The 24,407-nt window shown below is 43.6% G+C and overlaps 2 protein-coding genes and 4 non-coding genes across 10 annotated transcripts in view; 2 read left to right on the top strand and 4 right to left on the bottom strand.

Moving 5' to 3' along the window:
• Nucleotides 1–899: 899 nt before the first annotated feature.
• TRNAG-CCC lies at nt 900–970 on the bottom strand. The gene has a single exon. It is a non-coding gene; the product is annotated as a tRNA-Gly (tRNA).
• Nucleotides 971–5,242: 4,272 nt separating this feature from the next.
• Nucleotides 5,243–5,314, bottom strand: TRNAH-GUG. The gene has a single exon. It is a non-coding gene; the product is annotated as a tRNA-His (tRNA).
• A 678-nt stretch (nt 5,315–5,992) lies between these two features.
• TRNAN-GUU lies at nt 5,993–6,066 on the top strand. The gene has a single exon. It is a non-coding gene; the product is annotated as a tRNA-Asn (tRNA).
• A 10,253-nt stretch (nt 6,067–16,319) lies between these two features.
• TRNAE-CUC lies at nt 16,320–16,391 on the top strand. Its single transcript has one exon. It is a non-coding gene; the product is annotated as a tRNA-Glu (tRNA).
• Nucleotides 16,392–21,696: 5,305 nt separating this feature from the next.
• On the bottom strand, nt 21,697–22,509 carry LOC123465927 (elongation factor 1-alpha 1-like; the record flags this gene model as incomplete). The annotated part of the gene is made up of 1 exon (XM_045166234.1): nt 21,697–22,509. A coding segment is annotated over one exon (600 nt), but the record flags the coding sequence as incomplete, so codon positions are not given.
• A 1,332-nt stretch (nt 22,510–23,841) lies between these two features.
• Nucleotides 23,842–24,407, bottom strand: part of LOC123465891 (myomegalin) — a 66,351-nt gene continuing 65,785 nt past the window's right edge. For all 5 annotated transcript variants that reach the window (XM_045166037.1, XM_045166040.1, XM_045166039.1 and 2 more), the window contains exon 8: nt 23,842–24,073. In XM_045166037.1, the coding sequence (XP_045021972.1) occupies nt 23,982–24,073 (92 nt within the window). In that variant the 3' untranslated portion in view covers nt 23,842–23,981. The remainder of the gene's footprint in view (nt 24,074–24,407) is intronic.

The raw sequence follows: 24,407 nt of genomic DNA, 5'->3' as shown, positions 1-24,407 counted from the left end.
AGGAAAAGACTCTGATGCTGAGAAAGATTGAAGGCAGGAGAAGAAGGGGACAACATAGGATGAGATGGTTGGATGGCATCACCGAATTCAATGGACATGAACGTAGGCAAACTCGGAGAGAGAGTGAAGGACAGGGAAGCCTGGCGTGCTGCAGTCCATGGGGTCGCAAAGAGTCGGACACGACTTAGCGACTGAACAACTATATATATAGTACTGTTGACACGTATTTCCAGGTACATTAGATCCTTCCTGGAACACCGATGGGCTCACAGGACACGCAGGGGCAGAGGTGGCTGACGATGTTAAATTCATCACAGCGTCCGGCTCACAGACTCAGAGACATCTCGCCACTACTGGGCAAGACCCCATCTTCGCATCTCAGCTCATGTCAGCGCGATTCCTCCCCTCAGGTTTCCCTCTACCTTCGGCCGCTGACGCCTCCCCGGACACTGAGGGGTCGAGCGGGACCGCAGCTGCTGTCTTGATTCTCGCTCCCTGGTGGGTTGTGGCCCATTCGTCAGCCCATGCTCCAGAGTGTGAATCAGCGACCTGATGGCTCTTTGGGTTGCTAAGACCTTCTGGGAGAAAAACTGAAAAGTAACAAGTCCAAATATTCTAAATCGAAGGCCCACAGAAACACCTACACATTGACAGGTAGGAACCCACCAGCGAGGTAGTTGCTGCGCTGCCAGCCACCAAATGCTGCTCCATATACCCAAATACCTCAGAGCTTTGCAAAGCCCCAGTTGACCTCATCTCCTTACAGTCTTCTGTTCAGAACCACCTCGAGGTTTTCAGTTCTCCTTTTCCTGCTCCTGGTGGCCAGAACCGCGTAGTATTCGGACCTGACTGTGCACTAGACAAAACAAGGAGGAAGTGTGAAAAGTACTTGGGCACCCTGCATTGGCCGGGAATCGAACCCGGGTCTCCCGCGTGGGAGGCGAGAATTCTACCACTGAACCACCAATGCTTTGCCACAACTGACATTTTGACAGCTCTCCAGAAAGAATTTCCACAATAACCAATCTCCTATGGTGGGGAAACAAAAGACTTCCAAATAGGTGTTGTCTTTGGAAGATAGAACTCACAGACTGAAAGGCACTCAAAGAGACGGCCAATCAGGCAATAGCATGCGGTGGGGACAACCAAATGAAAATATAGAAATATTGGTTTTGAAAAAAAAAAAAAAAGAAATATTGGTTTTGTTCGCTCACATTACAGCTCTTATAAAGGCTCTTTCCAATCATAGAACAGACCCTTGCAGAAAAACATCGGAGATTCATCCAGATCCCTTGTTTATAACCCTAGACCTTCAACTGTCAACCTTATATTTTACCTAAAAGAGTCTATTTAATGGTCTTAAAGAGTCTGAGAAAATGGTCTAACTTGCTAAAATAGGCAAGTAAAAAAATATTTTTAATTAAACATTTTATTTTTAAGACTTCAAAATATACAAGTTCAAAGGTTACTTTCCATTTACAGTTGTTACTAAATACTGGCTATATTCATCATGTTGTACAATAGCTCCTTGAGCCTATCTTACATCTAATAGCCTGAACCTTCCGCACTCCCAACCTTATGTTGCCCCCCCACTCACTGATAACCATTAGTTTGTTCTTTTTATCTTTTTGTTGTTGTTATATTTACTAGTTTGTTGTGTTTTTTAGATTCCACCTATAAGTGATACCATACAGTATTTGTCTTTCTCTGTCTGACTAGTTTCACTCAGCTTAATGCCCTCCAAGTCCATCCATGAACAGCAAACGGCAAAATTTTGTTCTTTCTTATGGCAGAGTGGTATTCATTTGCCTCACTGTATCCTGAGTGACCTTGCACAGCCCAAATCTGAACATGCCTGTTGCCTAAAGCCACCCAGTGTCCCCATATTCCTTCACTAAAATGTCTTATTACCTCTAGGACATGTACTCTGCTTCTCCTCCTCCTTATCATTGAGATACCTCTTGCCAATTCCCAAGTCCAGCAACAGTGAAGTACCTTGATGTTTCAGGAACTCTCTCCCTTTCAGGGACTTGCTTCTCTCTACAGGGAGGTCTTTCACAACTCCCTCTTCATTCTTCAAACTCATCCTCATTCTTCAGGTCTCAGTTCAGAAGTTTCCCCTGGAGAGACTTTCCTGACTGCCAGAATTGAATGTGTGATGTGTCCACTTTGCTTTTGACATTGTGTTCTAACAAAATCACATTTGACTTGACTCTGTCTTCCAAAGACATATTTTCATAAGAAAAAGATTTATATTTTCCACAAAAACCAAGACTATGTATGTAAATAAAATATTTTCAAGAGATAGCATAGTGCCTAGCATAGTTTATAGTCTAGAGTTGTTAAACAAGGAAAGAGAGAGAGAGGAGCAAATAAAGGAAAGTTTCTCTCTCACACACACACTAACAGATAAAGAAAAGATAAATTTAGCAAGATAGGCAGAATGATTAGTCTGCAAAGCATCAGAACTGCAGCATAACAACTGAAAAAGGTGGAGAATAAAATGATCAAAAATAAAGTTTTGCTTGAGTGTAATGTGCTACAGAGATCTTGAGTGGATCTTCAGAGTTGAAAACAACTCAAGAGCTGGGAAGGAGAGGGGAAAGGTATGGTGTGGTGTGATGAAGGGAATAAAACTTGGTTGGAAAACTTCACTTATACTTTTGTGTAGGTCTCTGTAAGACACCACAGTTTGAAAATTGGCCATTTTTATCCTTGGGCTTTTCTAAGGACTTAAAAGAGATGCTCAGGAGGAGAGAAACTCTGGGGCTCTGCAGTGATTGTGCATGGATTAGTGCTTGGCCTATACCAGACTAATTGTTTAAAAAAAAAAAAAGAATAAAAAAGGGATAATTTGAAAATCAGACAAGGCAAAGGGCAAAAGAAATTTATGTTAGACAGAAGAGTAGCAATCTAGCATTTACCCAGAATCAAATACAATCATTCTTCTCTGCATGCCCTCCTTGAGTGACCAAAGAAGGTGGGGCTAAAGGGAAATCTTGGAGTGAAATTTTCATTTATTCACCCTTTTGTAGGTCTCTCTCAAACACAAGAGTTTAAAAGCAAGGCCTTTTGATTCTTGGCCTTTTTCAACAACTCAAAAGAGTGTCTTATCTGGTTAATCATTAATTCTGAAGAGAATAGATTAAATTCACTTAGGTGTCCACTTTAATAAATTTTTGTTATAATTTATGTTACTGTTATTGAATCCAGAGAATAGGATATTAAGTTGCTTTAAATTTTTTTTTTTTTTTAAAGAAAGAAAAAGAGCCTTAGGAGAAGAGAGGCTTAATTGTCATTCAGATCTTCTGAAGTAACTCAAGCACATCTCCAAATTTTGAGCCTCCCAAACTGTCTCTGGGTCCAGAATGCCTGTTTAGAGAAGAATTGGTGTTTGTCTAAAGAGTGAGGGGAAAGGGTTTGGAAGGCATCAAGGCATGGGAGGGCAAAAAGAATGCATCCTAAGTGAGGAAATGAAGTCCAGTATTTTGATTTGAATTCCACATCTTGATGGTATTTCCTGACCTAAACCTCCTATACAAACTTCTGTTCTGGTTGTGCTTTTGGAGCTTTGTTCTGCACTTCAAGTAAAGAGGCCGGTATAAACCGATCTTTTGAACTGGCTTTGCAACATCGTTCCTGTGACTCTTCCTGGTGATGCTGAAAGCAAGCATTCAGAAGAGAGCACTGGTGGCTTAGTGGTAGAATTCTTGCCTGCCATCCAGGAATACATGGGTTCAATTCCTGACCAATACACAGCTTAAGATGCTGTGTTCCTCAACATTTAAGGAACTGTCTTAGTTGGAAAAGTCAGTTTTTGCAGCCCTCTGAAGCCACAAAGTGCTTCCAAACCGCTAATGCTGCAGACCCCTCCTATGTCTTTGAAGTACAGTTTATCCACTGAAACCTCTGAGGTTTGGAATTTTTGAAACCGAAACCATTGTTACTACATATCCTTTTTCCTATCCCAGTCTCGGACTACATTGCACTATGGAGTATCATACCCAAGAAACTTAGTGACAAGCCTAAGGTCACATAGATTTTATCCTATGCTATCTTCTGGAACTTTTATAATTTAGCATGTTCCTTTTAGGTCTGTGAACTATTTTGAGTTACATTCTGTGAAAAATGTAAGGTCTATGTAGATACACTCAGAAATTGCAGAAGTGAGAGGAGGCAATTTTCTGCAGATGTTGCTAGTGGCAAATAAGGTTATGGAACCATGAGTGTTTAGACATGGTAACTGGCAGCCACAATCTACTTTCTAGTCACCTTTTTAGTGCTCTTCAATGGCAGTAAATATTCCACTTTTCTGTGGCCTGCCTCACTGCTCCTCTCCACTCTGGCATACTAAAACCTCTCGGATAGAAAGCCATTGGTCTTGCCTTCCTTGACAATGTCCTGTCTGTTACTCCCTTTCTTTCAATGGGCTTTTATGCTCACATCCACAAATAACTAGTAGAATGGCATTTATATGAGGCTTTCCCAAAAGCTGTAGTTTGAAATTATCCAAATGTTCATCATTTGTGACATAGTTTTATATTGTCCTAATGCCAAAATTAAGGTGTGAGAAATTCAATAACATACATATATATAAAAAACATCACGTTGCTTGTTAAAAGCTAGATAGAAAAATCATATATTCATTCACATGAACTTGAAGAAAGAATCCTCACCTGAAGGAGTAGACATCAGAGTTAAGTATCAGAGGATGGATATGCATTACCTGGAAAGTATCAAGAGCCATGCTTGAATGATAAAAATTTTCTGTCGATCCTGGTGACAACTACACATTATAGTATTAAGACAGCTGCCCATTCATGATACAAACATTTTGTTCTGTAAACACAACTTAATGATTTCCTTTCAGGATAAAAATGGGAGGTGGGATGTCAGAAAATCCCGTGTAGGCCATGACCAGTTTGCAGTATACTGTAAACTCTTTAAAATCTGTTTTATTTTGTATATAAAAAAAGCATGACTGATATTTGAAATATTTCCACCAAAAAACAAACAAAATCCCCGAACAACTAGACAGTTTCTTTCGTGAAATATACATACAAGACTCATTTAGAGCTTGAACTTGGACTATAGATATTTTATCCTAAATGGCGAGATCTGGAGTACGTCCAGACTCTATAACCTAGTGACCTCCGTTATCCTGACCCTCCTTGTTTTGGCGGTCGGCTACCAGGCCAAGAGTTGTTTTGGTAGATACAATGCAAAAGATAAAGATAAACAGTGCCGTGACTCGGATTCGAACCGAGGTTGCTGCGGCCACAACGCAGAGTACTAACCACTATACGATCACGGCGCGCCACTACACGGTAAGCGGGATGCGATATTGCTCTTTTAAACTTTGACAAATCCGTTCCAATTACTGTGCTGCTCTGTTGTTGGATAATTGCAGGCACTCCTGATTCTCTCTCACATCTTCCCTCCGTTACGCCCTCTCAAGTCTGTTGCATTTTTCATTTCCCCCGCGTCCAGTCCTTGTCTCTGCACGGGCTTCCAGAAGTTATCATTGCTTTGTCCTTGCCGCCCCTGCTTCATTCCCGCCTCTTTATATTTCTGTTTTGATCAACTGTCCCCAAGCCCTCTTTCTGGCTCCCTTGGCCGGCTGAACGCCAGGAGAAAGGGGGCAACGCCAGGGGCGCAGACGGTCGAATGAAGGCAGAGCAAACTGGGAGGCAGCACGGAGTCCACTCGGGGTTCAGCTTCCCTGGGGCTCGCTCCGATCAGGCCCGGAGCGTCTCCGGGGCTCTGCATCTGCGGCAAGTGTGGCGCCAGGCGCTCCGGGGACGCTCGATTGCACTTCTGCTTTCGGAATCGCCCGACCCCCGGCTTCCCCACAGGTTTCTCTGGTTTTCGGAGGCTTTGGAGCGGGTATAACCGTTCGGAGAAGGACGAGTGGCTCCTCCTAGCGTGGAAGGTTTGCTTGCACTCTAAGGGAATGAGATGGGGGAGGGGGAATACAGCGATACCTCCAGCTGTCTCTGTGGCGCAATCGGTTAGCGCGTTCGGCTGTTAACCGAAAGGTTGGTGGTTCGAGCCCACCCAGGGACGTCTCCTAACTTTTATAGAATGAAAAGGGGTTGCGGTTATTTCTACCCTGAACATTCCCCTAAAGGTGCAGAAGTCCTCCATTACCCTTTTGTTCCCCGAATCTTATGCACAACAGGAGGACATAAGCGAGGACATCACTGATCCCCACGGAAGAGCTCTGGAGGAAAACAGGTCACTTGAAATCCAGGATTCTTCATCTCATCGTCATCTTCTGGGTCCCTTTTAGCAATGAAGTTTCTCCCATTGTTTGTACTAGTATTTATTGAACCCTTCCCATCTAACTTTGAAATTCATTTGGCTCTATGCATTTTCTGTTACAATTAATACGCATTCATCAATCGTGCACATGTCTATAGGATAGAGTTCTGGAAGAGCAACTGCTCTATCATAGTGTTTACATGGTTTTGTGTATGGTTCCATTCTCTCACCTTCGTTGGCCTATTAGCTGTAACTGTGTTTTGTTATTTTAGCGATTGCTTTAGGCTTTACAACATACTTCTGTAACTCACCACAGTCTGCCTTCAAGCCATGTCACACCTTTTTACATTTCTCCCCTGCTGGCCTTTATGCTATTGTCATGCATGCTTACTTTGCTTCTGTTATAAACTCCACAATCTATCATTGTGACTTTTCTTTAAACTGTCGCATGTTTTTAAAAAGGTTTAAACAGTAATGATAATACCAATAATAATAATAAACGTTGTATATTTCTCCCACAGATGCCATTTTTGTTGTCCATCAATTTGTGTGCATCCTTATTTCCGTCTAGTGTGAGTTTCCTTTTTCCTGGAGGACTCGAACATTTCTTGTAGTGTGGTTCTGCTGGTGATGAAGGCTTTCAACATTTGTATGTCTGTAAAATTTTCATTTTTATCTCTCCAAGACTTTGGAGGGGGGGTGCGGGGAGAAGAGTAGAATTCTACATAAACTGTCCCCCCTCCCAATCCTTTAAAGATGTTATTCCACTATCATCTTCTCTTTTTTTGTAACTGTATATAGCAGAGTTTATTTTCCTATTTCTTGATTCCTTTCAAAAAGTTTTTATTTTTAAACTGGGGTATAGTTGCTTTACCACTATCTTATATCCACTGCTTCTGATGAGAAATCTGATATAATCTTTTTGTTTTCTAGATGCAGCTTGTCAGTATCTGTGCTTCGTTTGAGAGTCCTTCTTTTTCAGTGGATTTGAACAGTTTAATTACAGTGTGTTAGGGTCCATTTGGTTCCTTGGTTCAGTGGGCTTATAATTTTAATTATGACTGGAATGTTTTCTGTCATTATTTCTTCAAAAATATTTTCTTTCACGAAATTCACCCCCAGTGTTTTCAGGGATTCCAATTATATTAGACTTTCTAAAATTGCCCTACCGTTCACTTATGCATGCTATTAAACTTTTTTTTTTTTTTTTGACTGTGGACATTTCACTCTGGATATTTAAAAATTGATTGTGGCTTTGTGTTCCATAATCCTTTTTTTTTTTCCCCTGCAATGTCTCATCTATTGTTAATTCTAGCTGGTGAATGTATCATCCCAGATATTATATTTTTCATCTCTGAAGTTTGGGTCTCATCTTTTGTCTATGTTCTACATCTCTCCTTAACTGGACATATGTAACACAGTCATAATCACTATTTTTAAATCCTTTCTATAATTTAAAATCTGGTTCAGTTTGGATTGATTGATTATTTTCCTCTTTATGGGATATGTTTTCCTGCTTCTTTGCATGCTTGGTATTCTTTGGATGCCAGATATTGTCAAAGTTTTGCTTTGGGGAAACTGGCTATTTTGGCATCCTATGAATCTTAAGATTTATTCTGAGGGATAGTTAAGTGACTTGTAATTACTTTCATGTTTCTGGACCTTGCTTTTATGATTTTTAGGTAAGTTAGTCTAGGACTGAGTGTTCCCATGAGTGAGACAAAATTCCTGAGGTCTCTAGCCAATGGTCAATGAATGATGAGTAGCCCAATATGGCTGGTGGGAGTGAGTAAGATTTTCTGCCCTGTGTGAGTACCAGACACAGTTCTATGATCTTTTCAGAATTTCTTTCCTTGGCATCATGCAATTTCTCTGCAAGTAGGCTCTGATCAGAACTCTGTTTACTATTTGAGGGAGATCTTTTTCATATGTCTGGATTCTCTCTTCTATCTGTCTCATCACTGGATCTTTGTCCTATGGACTCCAGCTACTTTGCTCTCCACAGGCTCTTGGCTTCATCTTCACTATCAAGGACCTGGCCTCAGATCTTATTCCCCATGCCCAGTTTGCAATCTCTCTGAAATCAGTAAGCTGAACCAATGGTAGGGCTCACCTTGTTTGTTTTTCATCTCTCTGTGGTTTCTCTTTTTATTGCCTATTTCCAGTGTTTGGAAAGCTAGTGTTTCATGTCTTTCTTTGTTTTTTTCCCCTTGGAAGCAGGCGAGAAAGGGAGGGTATTTCCAGCAAGAAGATAAATAAAATTTCTGTCACTCCACATTTGCCAGAAGGGGAAGGCATCTTTTTATGTTCCTAGTTGAGCTTCAGTAGGAGTTGTATTTATTGATATTCCAGTGTATTGTTCCAATCTGATGAAAGATCTTTTTCTTGTCAGTATGACAAGCTTTCTATGCATCTATCTGTTCCTCCAAAATGGGGAGTGGTGCCCTCCTAAGCAAGAAATACAACAGAAGAGCAATGTGGCCATTACCCACAGACACCCTACTGCATATGTTCAGCAACTAAATCTCCAAGATGTTTAGAAAGTCTTCCAACAACTTCCAATTGTTTTTGTTGTAGCCAAGTGCCCTGGGAAGAAAATTCACTCAGAAGGGCAGTGCGGATAGTGGAGTACAGTTTATTATACCAGTGGGTCTGAGGCAGAGATTCCTCTTTAGTGAGGGACCCCGACCAATTTTTGTGACAACTTTTTATACCCAAAGCATATGTGCCCAAGCTCACAACCCCCAAATTCTCTAAAGCCCACTCTGGACAATGTTAGTAAGAGATACAATCAGGTTACAGCCATAAATTTACATTCTAAAGTCATCTGGACATGCAGTTTAGCCTACATCAACAATGGGTATTAAGATTACAGATAGTGATTGATTACATAGTGGACATTGCATTCTTTTTGGCTCCGGGAAGTCTAGGTACGGGATCAGCCTGGTCTGGTTTCCCTACACCAGAGAGGCCTGCTCTGTATTTTATTTCCATGGCCTCCCTAAATACAGTCCAAAGTTCACCAAGAGTGTAAGATGGAGTTCCCTTTCTTTTCAAAATGGAGTCAGTCCAGTCAGGGCAACTTGTTCCTTTCCTTCTTCATTTTCAGTAGTGACCTACATAACTGGGTCCAGAGGAGACTGGCTAGAATGACTTGAGATTGCTTCCTGCCACGTAGCTTACCAACTGGAGTTAGGGAAACCACTGGTCTCAGACATTTGCTCCTCTTGCCTTTCCTTTGTGGATTGCCTTTTTTGCCTTCACTGTATGCACACACTTTAATGACTGGGCTGCCTCCTATACCAGGGTGAATTAGCAAACTGATAACTGTCTCCATGTGATTCCTTGACAGTGTTTGACTATCTCTGAAAAACAAATTAGCCTACTTGAGACAAATCATTAGAACCAAGAATCCTGCTGCTGATAATGCATCATGTGCAGACCTGAATACCAAGAATTATTGGCACACCTTCCCTTGGTTCTTCTGTTGAATCTCATGAGCATAATTGGGCCCTTTGCCTTTATACACTAAATATGGTTCTTGGACAATCTGTGTGTGTGTGTGTGTGTGTATGTGTGCACGTGCGCGCACGTACGTTCATGGGTATTTCTCTTTGCCTGTCCTCCTCTGTCCCTCGTACTCTAGGCTGCCCCCAATTTTACCCATTTTTCTCTCCTTCTCTTCTGTTTTCTGGGATCTCTCATTAGAATGCCTTTCATCACTGAACACATATTAGGGGCTTACTAAGTGCCAGGCCCTCCTCTGGGAGACATGCTGCGTGTTGAGCAAACCCAAGGCAAACCCCTGCCCTGCTGAGCCCACATCTGGAGCATAGCAGAAGCATAACAGCTTGGCACTGTGTCCTTTCCAGGTGTGGCCTCCCGTTTCCCTCCCATGGCACTAACAGTGAAAAAGACAAGGAAAACCTAATAAAGAACAGGAAAGAGTGTCTCACAATCTAGAAGGCAGGTAACAAGAAACACACCTGGCCCACACACAAATTTTTTTAAAATAAATAACATTTTAGGGAAAGAAGTCTCCAGTGACAGCTCCTTAATTCCTGGCACAGACACTGCATGTGTTTTACACTTCTTAAAAGTGACAGTGATGGATGGCCATGCTCACCAACATCCCTTAAAGTACTGACACTTCCTCTTAATCTGTGACCATATGGACACTTCATAATCTATAAAAATAATGAGGTAGTTACCCCCAAAATGGTAGGTAGAATAATTAACACAGTGGCTTCTAGAATTATGACTTAGTCTCCATTTATCATATGGTATATTATTTAGGCTTAGTCGCTCAGCTGACTCTCTGTGGCCCCATGGACAGAGAAGCTATGAACTGGAGCCCACCAGGCCTCTCTGTCCATGGAATTTCCCAGGTAATAATACTGGAGCAGGTTGCCATTTCCTGCCCCAGAGGATCTTTCCAACCCAGGGATCGAACCCTTATCTCTTGTGTCTCCTGCATTGGTAGGTGGTATTCTTTACTGCTAGTACCATGGAAAGCCCATGATACATTTAATTTACTACAACACATATTTTTAAATTTTATAAAAAATATTTATAAGATTTAAGTTTGCTTATTGGACCAGTAAAACCAGTGTAGGAAAATCAAACAGTTCAGTGTCATTAAAATTTTGAAGAGAAAATAAATCCAAGACTTCTACAAACATTGAATTAGAGCTCTTTGCCACAAATATTTTCTTCATTATTAAAAAAATCTGGAAGACAACATAAAATAGCTTTTAGACTGAAATTACTAAACAAGTGTGATGCATACAGGGCTTCCCAGGGGGTGCTAAGTGATAAATAACCCACCTGCCAATGCAGGAGACATAAGAGATGCTGGTTCCATTCCTGGGTTGGGAAGACCCCTAGAAAAGGGCATGGCAACCCACTCCAATATTCTTACCTATAGAATCCCCATAGGATTGCAATTAGTTGTGAGCATGCACACACGTGATGCATAAAAGGACTCATCTTTAGAAGCATAACATGACAAGAACATTGTCTGTGTCATTATATGTCAATTATTAGAATTCTTAAAAGTCTTTAAAAGTATTTTTTCTTTTACCTAACACTGACGATCACAAATTTATGCAGAGCTAAACTTTTTTCTGAGCTAATTTTTTTCCCCCTGAGTTACAGATCACCAAGAAAGGAAGTTCAAGGAAAAAGGAAAAAACCCAACCCATGGATTCCATCCGCTGGGATCCTGGAACTAGAAGTTCAGTGACTACCCCACTTTGGAGAGAGGCACAATGGATTATGTACTGCAAACCAGGTTGCCTCTCTTTGCTTGGACTCAGATTGGACCCAGGGCCAGGCCAAGGCCAGGGTGAGACAAGACTACATACCATGATCACAGGGCAGCCAACCTTCTGACAGCACCAATGCAGACAATTGTGGGAAGCTCTTGAGAACTCTCCCTCTCCCTTTAATGCATTTCCCACCTGATCCCTTCATCCTCCCACCACAGGAAAGATCCTTCATCTTTCTGTCCATTTGAAACACTTTATGCTCCCTGCAGGACAAAAAGAGCCAGGCAAGAGACAAGAGGGCAGCTGCACTTCCCTGAAGGGTTTTTCAGGAGGTGGGTGGTTCTAGTACTCAGACTGACCCAAGACCCCACTGCCTAGCAAGGCGACCAGGAGGAGTCCCAAGAGCAGGCAGTGCTGGGGGGATGACAGCCTAGTAGAGTTCCTACAAGCACAGGGTAAGCCTGGCTTACACTTTGGGGAGAGCAGCATAAAACACCGCCTGAAGCTTCTCTGCAGCCTAAAGAGAACAGACTTCTGGTTCCTGAAGGGGCAAGCAGGAACTCTGTGCGAGGACAAAGCCTTCCCCTGGCCTTGGAAGACAGGTCCTACAGAAGCTGGTTTTGAGGGAAAGACCAAAGGAAAGGAGCAACAGTGGCCCAACCAGTGGTCTTGAGTTGAGATGTCTGCAAGTTACTCTCAAATGATGGAGCAAATCGTGTAGATGAAGAGAGTGAGAAAGCAAACGCGGGATAATGTTAACTGTACAGTTGGGACAGAATATACAATATGAGGATTTCAATTTTTTTTTTTGTATTTTAAAAGGTTTTATGTTTTTGTTTTCTTAATAAGTTTTTAGAACTCAAGTCCCAGGTTCTCTTTGAATGAAAATTCCATATGTGAGACACTAGGTTTCTGAAGTAAAGGAAGAAAAGACTTGAGGATAGAAGTCCTGGTGGTTCATCACATTTCTCTTCCCCTACCTGAAGGGCACCTGGCCACAGGAACCCTGCACAGGGTCTTGCCTGTGCCTTGCAGCAAACCACCTCTGGTCAGGAAGAGGAAGATTTAATGCAATTTAGAGCTTTCCTGACCTGGAATCCAGACCACAGCAGTAACAATGCCAAATTGTAGCTACCGGGCAACCAGACATTACCTTACTACCTCCTCCCTCTAATTTGGCTTTTCCAGTTGAAAACTGACAGTAAAGGTTAAATTTCTGAGAGTGGCAGAGCAGAAAAGGAGGTGAGTCCCAGTGGCCCAGGGCTGCATGCAGCTGGGCAAGGCTCCAGCCCTTGTCTGCTCAACTCCCTTTACTCTCCCTCCTGGGTGATGCTCTGGGCTCTGAGGCCAGGCCGAAAGGTGACAGGCTGGGTCCCTCTTGGTTTGGTTTTAGTGCTGTGTACAGCAGAGCCAAGGTCATGCTCTCTTTCTGAATCTCAGTTTCCTTATATTAGGCGTTCTCATCGGGTGATGAGGGGATAGTCTGCTTCCTGATCTCTCACCTGACTCCGGGTCTCTCCTGATAATGGCACGCGTAAGGACTCCTTTCTGTGCAATTCTAGAGCCTGAAATCCTTCATCTATGTGTCTTTGGGTTGAGCACTGGGTTGTTGACAGTCTCTTAGGTTCTGTCAGGCAAACCAAATTGTTCCACAGGTGTGCTGAGGTGGGGAAAACCAAGTGAACATCACAGGGAAAAGCTTCTTGGTTTTCAGAGATGAAATGCCTGTCAGCGTGTAGAGGAGATTTAGGCACCAGGTGAGAAGGTGAGGGCATTTCCAGAGGAAAGCTAACCTGAAGCTGGCTTTGTGCCCTCCTTGGACTTTGTGTGGCCTGGTCTTCAAAGTGACTCAGAGCAGACAAAGGAGGGCTGGCTCCTAGTGCTGAATAGGCTTTTAGGTAATTAGGGAACTCCTCCTGTATTTGCGGGTGGGGCATAAAAGTGCAGCTGCACACGCTGCTATAATCCATCTCTCTAGCCCAGTTTTTTTTTTTTTTTTTTCCTTTTTTGGTATGTGTATGTTGGGGGTGGTGGTGGTTTAGTCATCAAGTCGTGTCCGACTCTTGTGACCCCGTGGACTGTAGCCCGCCAGATTCCTCTGTCCATGGGATTTTCCAGGGAAGAATACTAGAGTAGGTAGCCATTCCCTTCTCCAGGGGATCTTCCCCACCCAGGGATCGAATCCTGGTCTCCTGCATTGCAGCCAAATTCTTTTATCGACTGGGGCGGGGAGTGCTGGGTGCGGGGTCAGGGGGTGGGGTGGAGCGTTGGGAAGGTTTAAATGTGAATGTAAGCTTCAGGGAGAAGAAAAAGCACGCAAACATACCGCTCTGTTTCCAACCGGGACCTTGCGTGTTAGGTGAACGTGATAACCACTACACTACGGAAACCAGATAACTGTTGTTGTCTAATGACACATCTCAAGAACTGTACCTCTTACCACGCCTGGCCACAAACATTTTTGAAAGGAAAAGGACTGTAGGGGCACAGGCGATCCCTCAGGTGAGGAGACTGAACTCTGGCTTAGGTTCCTCGCCTTCCCCGAAACGAGGTCCCTGGGTCCCCAACAGTCTAGCCTGGAGGTCCCGCACCCAAGGCAGGGTCTCCAGTTTCACAGCTATGCACCCGAGTGCAAGGGTCGCCACCGCTGACTCGCCAGTTCCCAGAAGCCGCAGGAGCTGGGGGTTAGATGTGTTTGAACCCCGTTGACCCCTCAGCCCAGAAGTGTGGACGCTACTCCTCCCGGGCTGCGGACCCGGGGCCTCGGTGGCCCTCGGTGGTCAGTGCTCTGGGCTCTCGGAAATGATCGATGCTTCGAATCCACCCGGAAACCCGAGGACCCGCTCTCTGCTCTGCTCCGATGCCCCTGACCTGCACGCTCTTTCCTCGCAGCCCTTTAGCCGCAGTGCTTCTCCCGCAAAGACCACAGGAAACCGGGTTCCTCAGGTTCCTGCCGCTGTGGCTTATTCTAGTTGTCTACTGTAGTTCAAGTCCAATACTTCCATCACGCTTTCACGTTTAGCAGGAAGCCCAGTAAAGGCTGACGGATCAGGTCTTTTATCTGTTTGAAATAGCGAGCATCAACGCGGGCAGAGCCATTCTTCCCCGCCGGTACTGGGTTCGTTTGCAGACCAGGCCCCGCCTCAAGCCGCGGAGGATCCAGGCTCGGTCTACGCAAATCTCACGGTGGTTCATTCCTCATCGGTTGAGGTTTTTCTTTAAGGATAGCTTTGCTTTATCGTTTATAATGTCTAAAACTTCAAAAAAAAATTAAATTAAAAAGAACTTTTTATTTTATATTGGAGTATAGCTCATTAACAATGTTGTGATAGTTTCAAGCGGACAGAAAAGGGACTTCGCTGTACATAAATATGTATCCATTCTCCCCTAAACTCTCTTCCCACCCCGGTATGATGTCTAAAACTTATTTGCCTTTTATAATTTTTCAGTGCAACGGATCATGGAGTGCGAATCTTAACCTAGAACCACAGAGAGGTTAAGGCAAGTCTCCCCAGAAAGCAGGATGGGTTTTCGTGTTCACTTCACAGCATAACGCCAGCGGGCAGAAAGCATTTCTTTTTGCTGAAAGAATTTAATGCTTTGTTGTCTGTGTGTCTCCCTGTCCCTGGTTTCCTTTAGAAGTAAAGCTTCACAAGCTTGGGAATGCATATGCGTTTTCTCCGGCAGTGGTTTCTTCTTTTCTTAGTGAGGCGGTCACAGCCCTTTCCTTCCGGTCTGAGGTTCAGGGGCTCCGACCCGGAGGAAGACGCGGGCTGCGTGCGCACCGGCCCCCAGGCCTTAGGGCTCCGCCTGGTTTCACGTGGACTCCGAGTGCAGTCGCAGGTGCAACTGCGCGCACCCTCACTAGCGCTGGAGTCTGAGTCTCCAAAGAGGCGGATATGAAAATAGCTTTAGATCAGGACCTTTCATGAGATTCCCCTGCTTTCCTCCCCTGCAGGACCTCCCACGTCCAGCCAGAGGAGCGGATTCGCTGTCTTTTCGGTTGCGTCCAGCGCGCTACCCTCCTACGTGGACAAAAGAAGGGGGCGACAGTCCTTTCCCCGACGGAGCGGGGGCACAGCGGGTGCCCGAGGGACCACCTTTTTCGGGAGAGTCGTTTGCCCAAGTCCAGTGTAGCGAAAAGGAGGGACTGGGACTGTGTGGGCCGAAGTAAACATGAACCGAGAAGCAAACGCCAGGTCCTGACTAATTGGATGTGGGTCTGAGGAAAGCGCGGCATCAGGGACAACTGGAGGTCTGAGCCCAGGGAGCTGGAGATGGCGTCATCCAAGGCGGGAGAACCGCAGGGCAGCAAGTCGTAGGGGAAGACCGGACGGAATCCAGGTCTGGGCGCGGAGCCTTGTTCGCAAGCGTTTTCCATCCAGCCCTCCCGGTTCCTGCACCCGCCAGGAGTCTTTCGTGTCGTTGGGGATCCCGAGGTCTCACCCGCGGGGCTGCCCTCCCGCCTCTCCTGCCCCCGCCCCGGCGACCTGCTCTCCACCCGCGCTCGCCGGGAAAAGGCGCGTCTCCAGGGCAGTTGTGAGGTGCTTCGGGACTGGGCAAGTCGTGGGGACGTGAAAACCAGGCAGACCTCGCGGGCGCGTCATATTGTCCCGTAGAGCTCTCGGCTTTTGGTGTGGGGCTTATTTGGAGAAAGCAGGGAAAGAAAGTTCTTCGGGTACAATTCCTTGGAGGGAAGCACGGGACTCAGAACTCGAGGGCGAGAGACACCACACACTCGTTTCAGGCTTCCTGTTGTCACTTATGAATACCACAGTACGTAGTTCCCTGGTGGTCTAGTGGCTAGGATTCGGCGCTCTCACCGCCGCGGCCCGGGTTCGATTCCCGGTCAGGGAATGTGGTTATTTTCTCTTTTGTAAGTTTTGGCTGCATCTCCAGCAATCTTCACTTCCTGCCCACAAGTGTTATGTGTCCCACCGTCCAGTTGCAGTGGAGTCTCTGCATCAAATCCTTCAGCCAATGAGGTAGAATCCCAGGGTCCAGGGCATTTCCTAGGGTGATAGAGGGCAGATGCGAGGAGCAGTCGGGACAGCCCCTCGCCTCCACTCCTCCCTTCACCAGAAACCTAAAGCCTCACTTTCAGTGTCCATCTAAAGAGAACTTGGGACTTGAGTACCAATTGTTTTGTTACTGTTCAGTCGCTAAGGCCAGTCTGACTCTGCCACCCCATGGACTGCAGCACACCAGCCTGTCCTGTACTGTCTCCTGAAATTTGCTCAAACTCATGTCCATTGAGTCGGTGATGCTATCTCACCATCTCACTCTTTGCTGCCCTTTTCTTTTGCCTACGATCAGTATCAGTTTTTTCATCAGTCTTTTCCAGTAAGTCAGCTCTTCGGATCAGGTGGCCAGAGAATAGGAATTTCAGCTTCAGTATCAGTCCTTCCAGTGAATATTTAGGATTGATTTCTTTTAGGATTGACTGGTTTGATCTCCTTGCAGTCCAAGGGATTCTCAAGTCTTCTCTAGCACCAGAATTTGAAAACATCAGTTCTTTGGTGCTTAATCTTCTTTATGGTCCAACTCTCACATCCCTACATTACTGGAAAAACCTTAGCTTGACTATATGAACCTTTGTTAGCAAAGTGATGTCTTTGCTTTTTAATATGCTGTCTAGGTTGGTCATAGCTTTTCTTCAAAGGAGCATGCATCTTTTAATTTCATGGCTGCATGAAACTGGCTGAGTACTTATTCCTTTAAAAAGCACACTGAAACTTATGAAAATTTATAAGAAGAATAACTGCGTATATTCTTCATCTCAATGCATCAATTAACATTTTCCCATATTTGCTTTCTTACTCTCTCTCCGTATACATGACTTGCTCCACCATTTGAGAAGAACTTGCAGACATCCTAATCATTGGTTGGGCTGCTATTGCTCTTTTCCTTTGGCATCTCCCTCTCAACCAGCTCCCCTGGGACCTTGTCCTCCAAGACCTGGGGAAGGTTTTGTCCTGGCAAGGAGGCCCCTCTTTCCCCATTCTCTTCAGGCTGTAAGAAATTTCAGGCAGTATTTTATTCAGCTCTCTTTGGCAGTTCAGGCCAGTGCCTGTAGGAACGCCACTAGTCTGTCATCCCTGGCCCTCCACAGCACAGGCTGCCCTCCAGCCTCCTCCCGATTCCCTTGGTGGGCAGTGGGGTCGTGGGCCAGACTGAGCACTAGAACCACCTACCTCAGGAGAGAGCCTTCAGGGAAGTGCAGCTGCCCCCTTGGCTTTTGCCAGGCTCTCTGTACCCTGCTAGGATATCATTTTACTTATTTTTTGGTTTCTAACTATTTTTTTTATGTGTACAGTATATTTTGACTTCTGTATACATTACAGCAAGTTCACCATTAAATAGGTTTACTTTCTGTCTCTTGCCATACAGTTGACTCCTCTTGCTCACTTTTCCCTCCCCACTTCAGTCTTCCCCTCTGATAACCATTACCTGTTTGATAACCATTACCTGTTTAACATGTTTGTTTTTGAATGGTTCGGATGGTTCATTTTAAAATTTAAAAAAATATTCCACATGTGGTGAAACTGCATGCTGTTTGTCTTCCTTTGAAAGACATTTCCCTTAGCTTAATATCCTCAAGTCTATCCATGTTGCAGCAAATGGTAAGATTTCATCTTTTTTTTTTTTTTTAAGGCTGAGAAATCACATGGCTTCCAAGCTTCTAAGCATTCCCATAATGTGTGATATGTCAGTATGAAATTCCTTCATTTCTGGTTTAAAGGTTTTGTTCTGTTCTCTGAATGTCCTATGTTCATGGATATGTGCCAGATAACTATAAACTAATAAAGGGTGATCAACACAGCACCTTCTATGTTTATGGGCTTAATAAATAAACTACTAATGATAACAGTGTATGGAGTCCCTTGTGACTGTGTGGCAGGGTGAGATAGGAGGAGTAATATCAAGACAGTTATGTCTGGAACAAAGCAGAGTACAAAGTGCCCACAGCACATAGCCATAGAAGGGGCTGGCAGGATGACATCCATGTTATTCCAGATGCTCCAAAAAGTAAATGGTAAGATTTAATTAAATGTGCAAGGACTTCATTAGGGAAAATACCTGTGTGCAAGGAAATAGGAAGGTACTTAGGAATGATGAGAGATGCTTCAGGTCATGAAGCAAATCTGACTTAGTAAGGAAGAGAAGAGAAGGTGTCCAAGACTGCCTGCCATGAAGTCTAAGTTGATCAAAGTCATTGTGGAGTCACTGAGCCAAAGGCAGCCAATGAAAAGTCTTGTCTCTCCCGGGAGTGGGTCTGCCTTTCCATCCCCACTGCACTCAGCTATTGGCAGGGAGCAGCCCATGGGAGATGTGGCCTCAGAGATAGATTTTAAAGCATAGCTGGGACCTTCAGTCAATTAATCTCTGCATTAGGAAGGTCTATAAGGCCATCAGAGCAACCAAGCCCAGGACAGATGTAAGACTACACAAAAGTATTAGTGATTGGTAAGTACAGGGAACAGAAATTAGAACAATGGTAGAACTGTCTCCTCTCCTTCCAGTTCAGTGAAATACTGTCATTCCACCTTCTTTTGTTCTACCTTCAGTTTAAGCTGTAAGTGGCAACAAGGAATTAGTGGACCCATGAGCCACAGATGTGATTACCTCTGTGCCCTGATCTGATCTCATGAGAGAAATCATCTTGTTGACAGAATCTTGATTGAAACTATTATTTTTCCTCATTTTTTATTATTTTAAATTATGAAAGAATGATAAACACATTTACAGGAGACTTGGCTTCCCTAGTGGCTCAGACGGTAAAGCGTCTGTCTGCAATGCAGGAGACCTGGGTTCGATCCCTGGGTTGGGAAGATCCCCTGGAGAAGGAAATGGCAGCCCACTCCAGTACTCTTGCCTGGAAAATCCCATGGACCGCGGAGCCTAGTAGGTTACCGTCCATGGGGTCGCAAAGAGTCGGACACGACTGAGTGACTTCACTCACTTTGGAAAATACAGAACAAAGTTACATATATTTCCACTATATATTACAATTATTTTAAAGTAGATAAATTAGGATTTTTAGTTGGGAGTTTCAATATCAAACTCTTAAAAACAGAATAGACAGAAAAGTAAAAGGATAGAGTAGATCTGAAAAGCACTATGAACCAAGTCAACAGAATTATGATTTATACAATTTTCATACAACAGCAGGATACAAATTCTATTCAAGTTCCCATAGACTATAAACTAGGAGTCATTGGAACATATCCAGGGACATAAAACAGGGTATAAAAATTTCATGGTATAAAGGTATTGAAATCATTCAGTCTGTCATATGTATGATATATATATAAAATGTATATACATATATTTTCTGGTTGTTCAGTTGCTCAGTTGTGTCTGACTCTTTGTGACTCCATGGAGGGGCCTCCCTATACTTCACCATCACCCAGAGCTTGCTCAAACTCATATGTCCATTGAGTTGGTGATGTCATCCAACCATCTCATCCTCTGTCGTCCCCTTCTCCTCCTGCCCCCAATCCCTCCCAGCATCAGGATCTTTTCCAATGAGTCGGCTCTTTGCATCAGGTGGCCAAAGTATTGGAGTTTCAACTTCAGCATCAGTCCTTCCAATGAATATTTAAGACTGATCTCCTTTAGGATGGACTGGTTGGATCTCCTTGCAGTCCAAGGGACTCTCAAGAGTCTTCTCCAACACCACAGTTCAAAAGCATCAATTCTTCAGTACTCAGCTTTCCTTATGGCCCAGCTCTCACATCCATACATAATTACTGGAGAAACCATAGCTTTGACTAGATGGACCTTTGTTGGCAAAGTAAAGTCTTTGCTTTTTAATATGCTGTCTAGGTTTGTCATAGCTTTTCTATCAAGGAGCAAGCATCTTTTAATTTCATGGCTGCAGTCACCATCTGCAGTGATTTTGGTATATATATATATGTGTGTGTGTGTGTATATATATATATATATGTATGTATTTAAAAGAATTTATATAAGGATGTACACACTGCTACATTTAAAATGGGTAGCCAACAAAAATCTATTGTATAGCACATGGAACTCTGCACAGTTTTATATGGCAGCCTTGCGGGAGTCCAGCTCCAGCAGCCAGGGATTCAACCTGAAGGGGTGAGCGGTGTCAGCGAGAGAAACTGAGGCAGCCTCTCATTTTACTTGGACTGCCTATTTCAAGCTTATGATTCTCTTTTATACTTTTACAAAAGCATTAGGTCAGAGGTTTGATATTTTTAGTTCCCATGGACCCAGATTTATTTTTCTCCAAAAATCATTGTTGCCCCTCAAAAGGAGTTCCTTCCTCAGCGATTCTCTTATCTACTTTTTCTCATGTGTCCTTGTGAATACACTGTAACTCATGCTAATGTCTGGGCTGCATACCACATTCCTCAGTTTAATTCTTATCTTTCTGAGTCCTGTTTGCCCCTAGTATCCTAAGCTCACTATTTCTTAGAAAGGGCTTCTACCTAATAATATCTCTAAAGTCCCTAATTTCTATAAGCTATAATAGAATATGCTAACATTACAGCAATCCTTAAATCTTTAGCTTCTAACTATTTTAATTATTCCTAAGCCCTCAATTCAGCAAACTCCTTTGCCATAAACTTTTCTCACAAATGGGCTTCAGATAGGAATCCCTCCCATGGTCTCAAGCTGCGGCCTCTGTGCTCACCCTGGAACACTCTTCTGCAAATGTCCTTGAACAAATGTCAGTGATTAACTTTATGAATTATTCTTTGAGCACAGCTGCAGAAGGCTTTATGCCTCTTCATGCTCCTCTCAAAAACAATAAGCACCTTAATATTCTCTTTAGTCAACTCAGCCAAGGAAAGGAAAAATCAAGTCAGAATCATGAAGCCTAACTCCTTTATTCCGGGTCCGTGCCTATGGAACAAAGGGAGGGGGTTTAGGGCCATGCCTCCATTTTGTCAGTAATGCCTAACGCGGCTCCCGACACAGCCTGGATGGGAAGGGGTTATGGGGGAGGAATAGATACATGTATATGTACAGCTGAGTCCTGTTGTTGTTAATTGGCTATACCCCAAAACAAAATAAAAAGTACAAAAAATACAGATAACATTCATTCTCATAAAAAATAAAGCTTTAATTGAATGTAACAAAAAAGTTACATTTTTCATTAAACTTTTTTTGAATGAGTCAAATTCTGTGACAGACTTTTGGTCAACTTGTTTTCATTAAAAAGTACTGATTTTAAAAACTAATAACTTAAAACTGCCACACACAAAATATATGGTCAAAAAACATTCTCCTTTCCTTCTGAAGGTTTTATAATGCATTTTTATCATTAGCCAGTCTTTTACTATTAAACTTAAATGGCCAATTGAGACCAACAGTTCTGAGACTGTTCTTCCACCACTGTTTAAGACTGGGGTGGCAGATTTGGGGGATAATATTCATTTAGCCTTCTGAGCTTTCTGGCAGACTTGGTGACCTTACCAGTTCCATCTGCCTTCTTGTCCACTGCTTTGATGACACCCACAGTGACAGTCTGTCTCATGTCACACACATAAAAACGGCCCGGGGGGGGATAGCCAGAGAAGCTCTCAACACACACGGGCTTGCCAGAAACCATATGAACAATGACAGCATCACCAGATTTCAAGAATTTAGGGCCATCTTGCAGCTTTTTCCCAGAATGACAATCAGTCTTCTTCTTCAGCTCAGCAAACTTGCAAGCAACGTGAGCTGTGTGACAATCCAGAAGAGGTGCATATCCAGCACTGATCTGGCCTGGATGGTTCAAAATAATCACCTGAGCTGTGAAGCCAGCTGCTTCCATTGGTGGGTCATTTTTGCTGTCACCAGCCACACTGACACAACAAACATCTTTGACAGACATGTTCTTGACACTGAAGCCCACACTGTCCCCAGGAAGGGCTTCACTCAGTGCTTCACGGTGCATTTCTACAGACTTCATTTCAGTTGTTACATTGACTGCAAAATGCTGGGCTGGATGAAGCACAAGTTGGAATCAAGATTGCCAGGAGAAATATCAATAACCTTAGATATGCAGATGACACCACCCTTATGGCAGAAAGCGAAGAACTAAAGAGCCTCTTGAAAGTCAAAGAGGAGAGTAAAAAAGCTGGCTTAAAACTCAACATTCAAAAACTTAAAGATTATGGCATCTGGTCCCATCACTTCACGGCAGATAGATGGGGAAACAATGGAATCAGTGACAGACTTTCTTTTCTTGGGCTCCAAAATCACTGCAGATGGTGACTGCAGCCATGAAATTAAAAGATGCTTGCTCCTTGAAAGAAAAGCTATGACAAACCTAGAGAGCATATTAAAAAGCAAAGACTTTACTTTGCCAACAAAGGTCTGTCTAGTCAAAGCAATGGTTTTTCCAGTAGTCACGTATGGATGTGAAAGTTAGACCGTAAAGAAGGCTGAGCGCCAAAGAATTGATGCTTTTGAACCATGGTGCTGGAGAAGACTCTTGAGAGTCCCTTGGACTGCAAGGAGATCCAACCAGTCCATCCTAAAGGAAATCAGTCCTGAATATTCATTGCAAGGACTGATGTTGAAGCTGAAACTCCAATACTTTGGCCACTGGATGCAAACAGCCATCTCATTGGAAAAGATTCTGATACTGGAAAAGACTGAGTGCAAGAGGAGAAGGGGGCGACAGAGGATGAGATGGTCAGATGGCATCACTGACTTAATGGACATGAGTTTGAGCAAGCTCCAGGAGTTGGTGATGGTGAGCAAGCTCCAGGAGTTGGTGATGGACAGGGAGGCCTGGCATGCTGCAGTCCAGAGGGTTGCAAAGACTCAGACACGACTGAGCGACTGAACTGAACTGACATGTCAACTCATTAATATCAATCCATTCTTAGTTTGAAAAAGATCAAAATAAAATTTACTCTTCTATATATATTAACATATATTATTTCTACCATTTTGAAAATTCAACAACTACTATCTCCAGGCTTGGGGCAACTCTGATCTTCATGATTCTGAGAAGCAGTTTCTGTCACTCTCTCAAATGGTGTTCACCTGGGTCTTGCAAATGGTCTTCATTATAAACATTTAGATTTTATCCTACTACATTTTCACATGTAATAGTTTTTTTTCTTTCCAAGCATGTAATCGGGCTCAAGGATCCCACAGGCCCACTCTCAATAGATCTAACTTTCCCCCTACGTTGGCCTTTCTGATCTAGTTCTCTAAATAGAGATAGATAATAGAGAAAATATATTTTTTGTTTAATCTTTTCTTTGAATTTCAGGCCATTATGGCCTGCACAAATTTTACTTTTTATAGTCACTCAATAAATACATGAAAATAATTTTTAAATAATAATTTATTAATCTGACCCATTCATTTAAAGGTAATGTCTGATGCCTCCAAGTTTACACCCACAAATGCTGTTGGATACAACTGGAGAATCTGGAAAACATTCCTGTAGACCCTCCTGGTGTCGTGTCACAAGATGTCCTTACCAGAGCCAGAAGAGTGACTCTCAGTGTATGAATGAGGGGTGGCGAGGGACACATCTGAAGCTGACTGTGCAGCACCTGGCGGGGGAGAGACAGAGCTGCAGTGAGGTCTGGAGGGATTTAGGGAACTCTCTTCAATGACTGCTCCCAACAGAAACTGACATTTTTTCCCCTCCTTCTTCACATGCAACTGGAAGTGGGAAAGGTAGAGAGAGAAATACCAAGCTGGTATCCAGTTCACAGCCAGTAACCCTCTGGTTATCTGGGGAAGGGACTTACACGTGAAATGTGAATTTCCCAGTGTGCTTCACTCCTAGAACTTGTGAATCTAGGGACTTGCAGGTGGGACCTCATAAGAAGCAACCTTATCTAGACTGGGCTGTGTGAGTCTGGGCAATTTTTGTACTCTCCA

This window comes from Bubalus bubalis, chromosome 6, assembly GCF_019923935.1.
Source record: "Bubalus bubalis isolate 160015118507 breed Murrah chromosome 6, NDDB_SH_1, whole genome shotgun sequence".
NCBI classification, from domain to species: domain Eukaryota; kingdom Metazoa; phylum Chordata; class Mammalia; order Artiodactyla; family Bovidae; genus Bubalus; species Bubalus bubalis.
The sequence above is the reverse complement of the archived record's forward strand: the minus strand, read 5'-3'. Positions and strand labels throughout refer to the sequence as shown.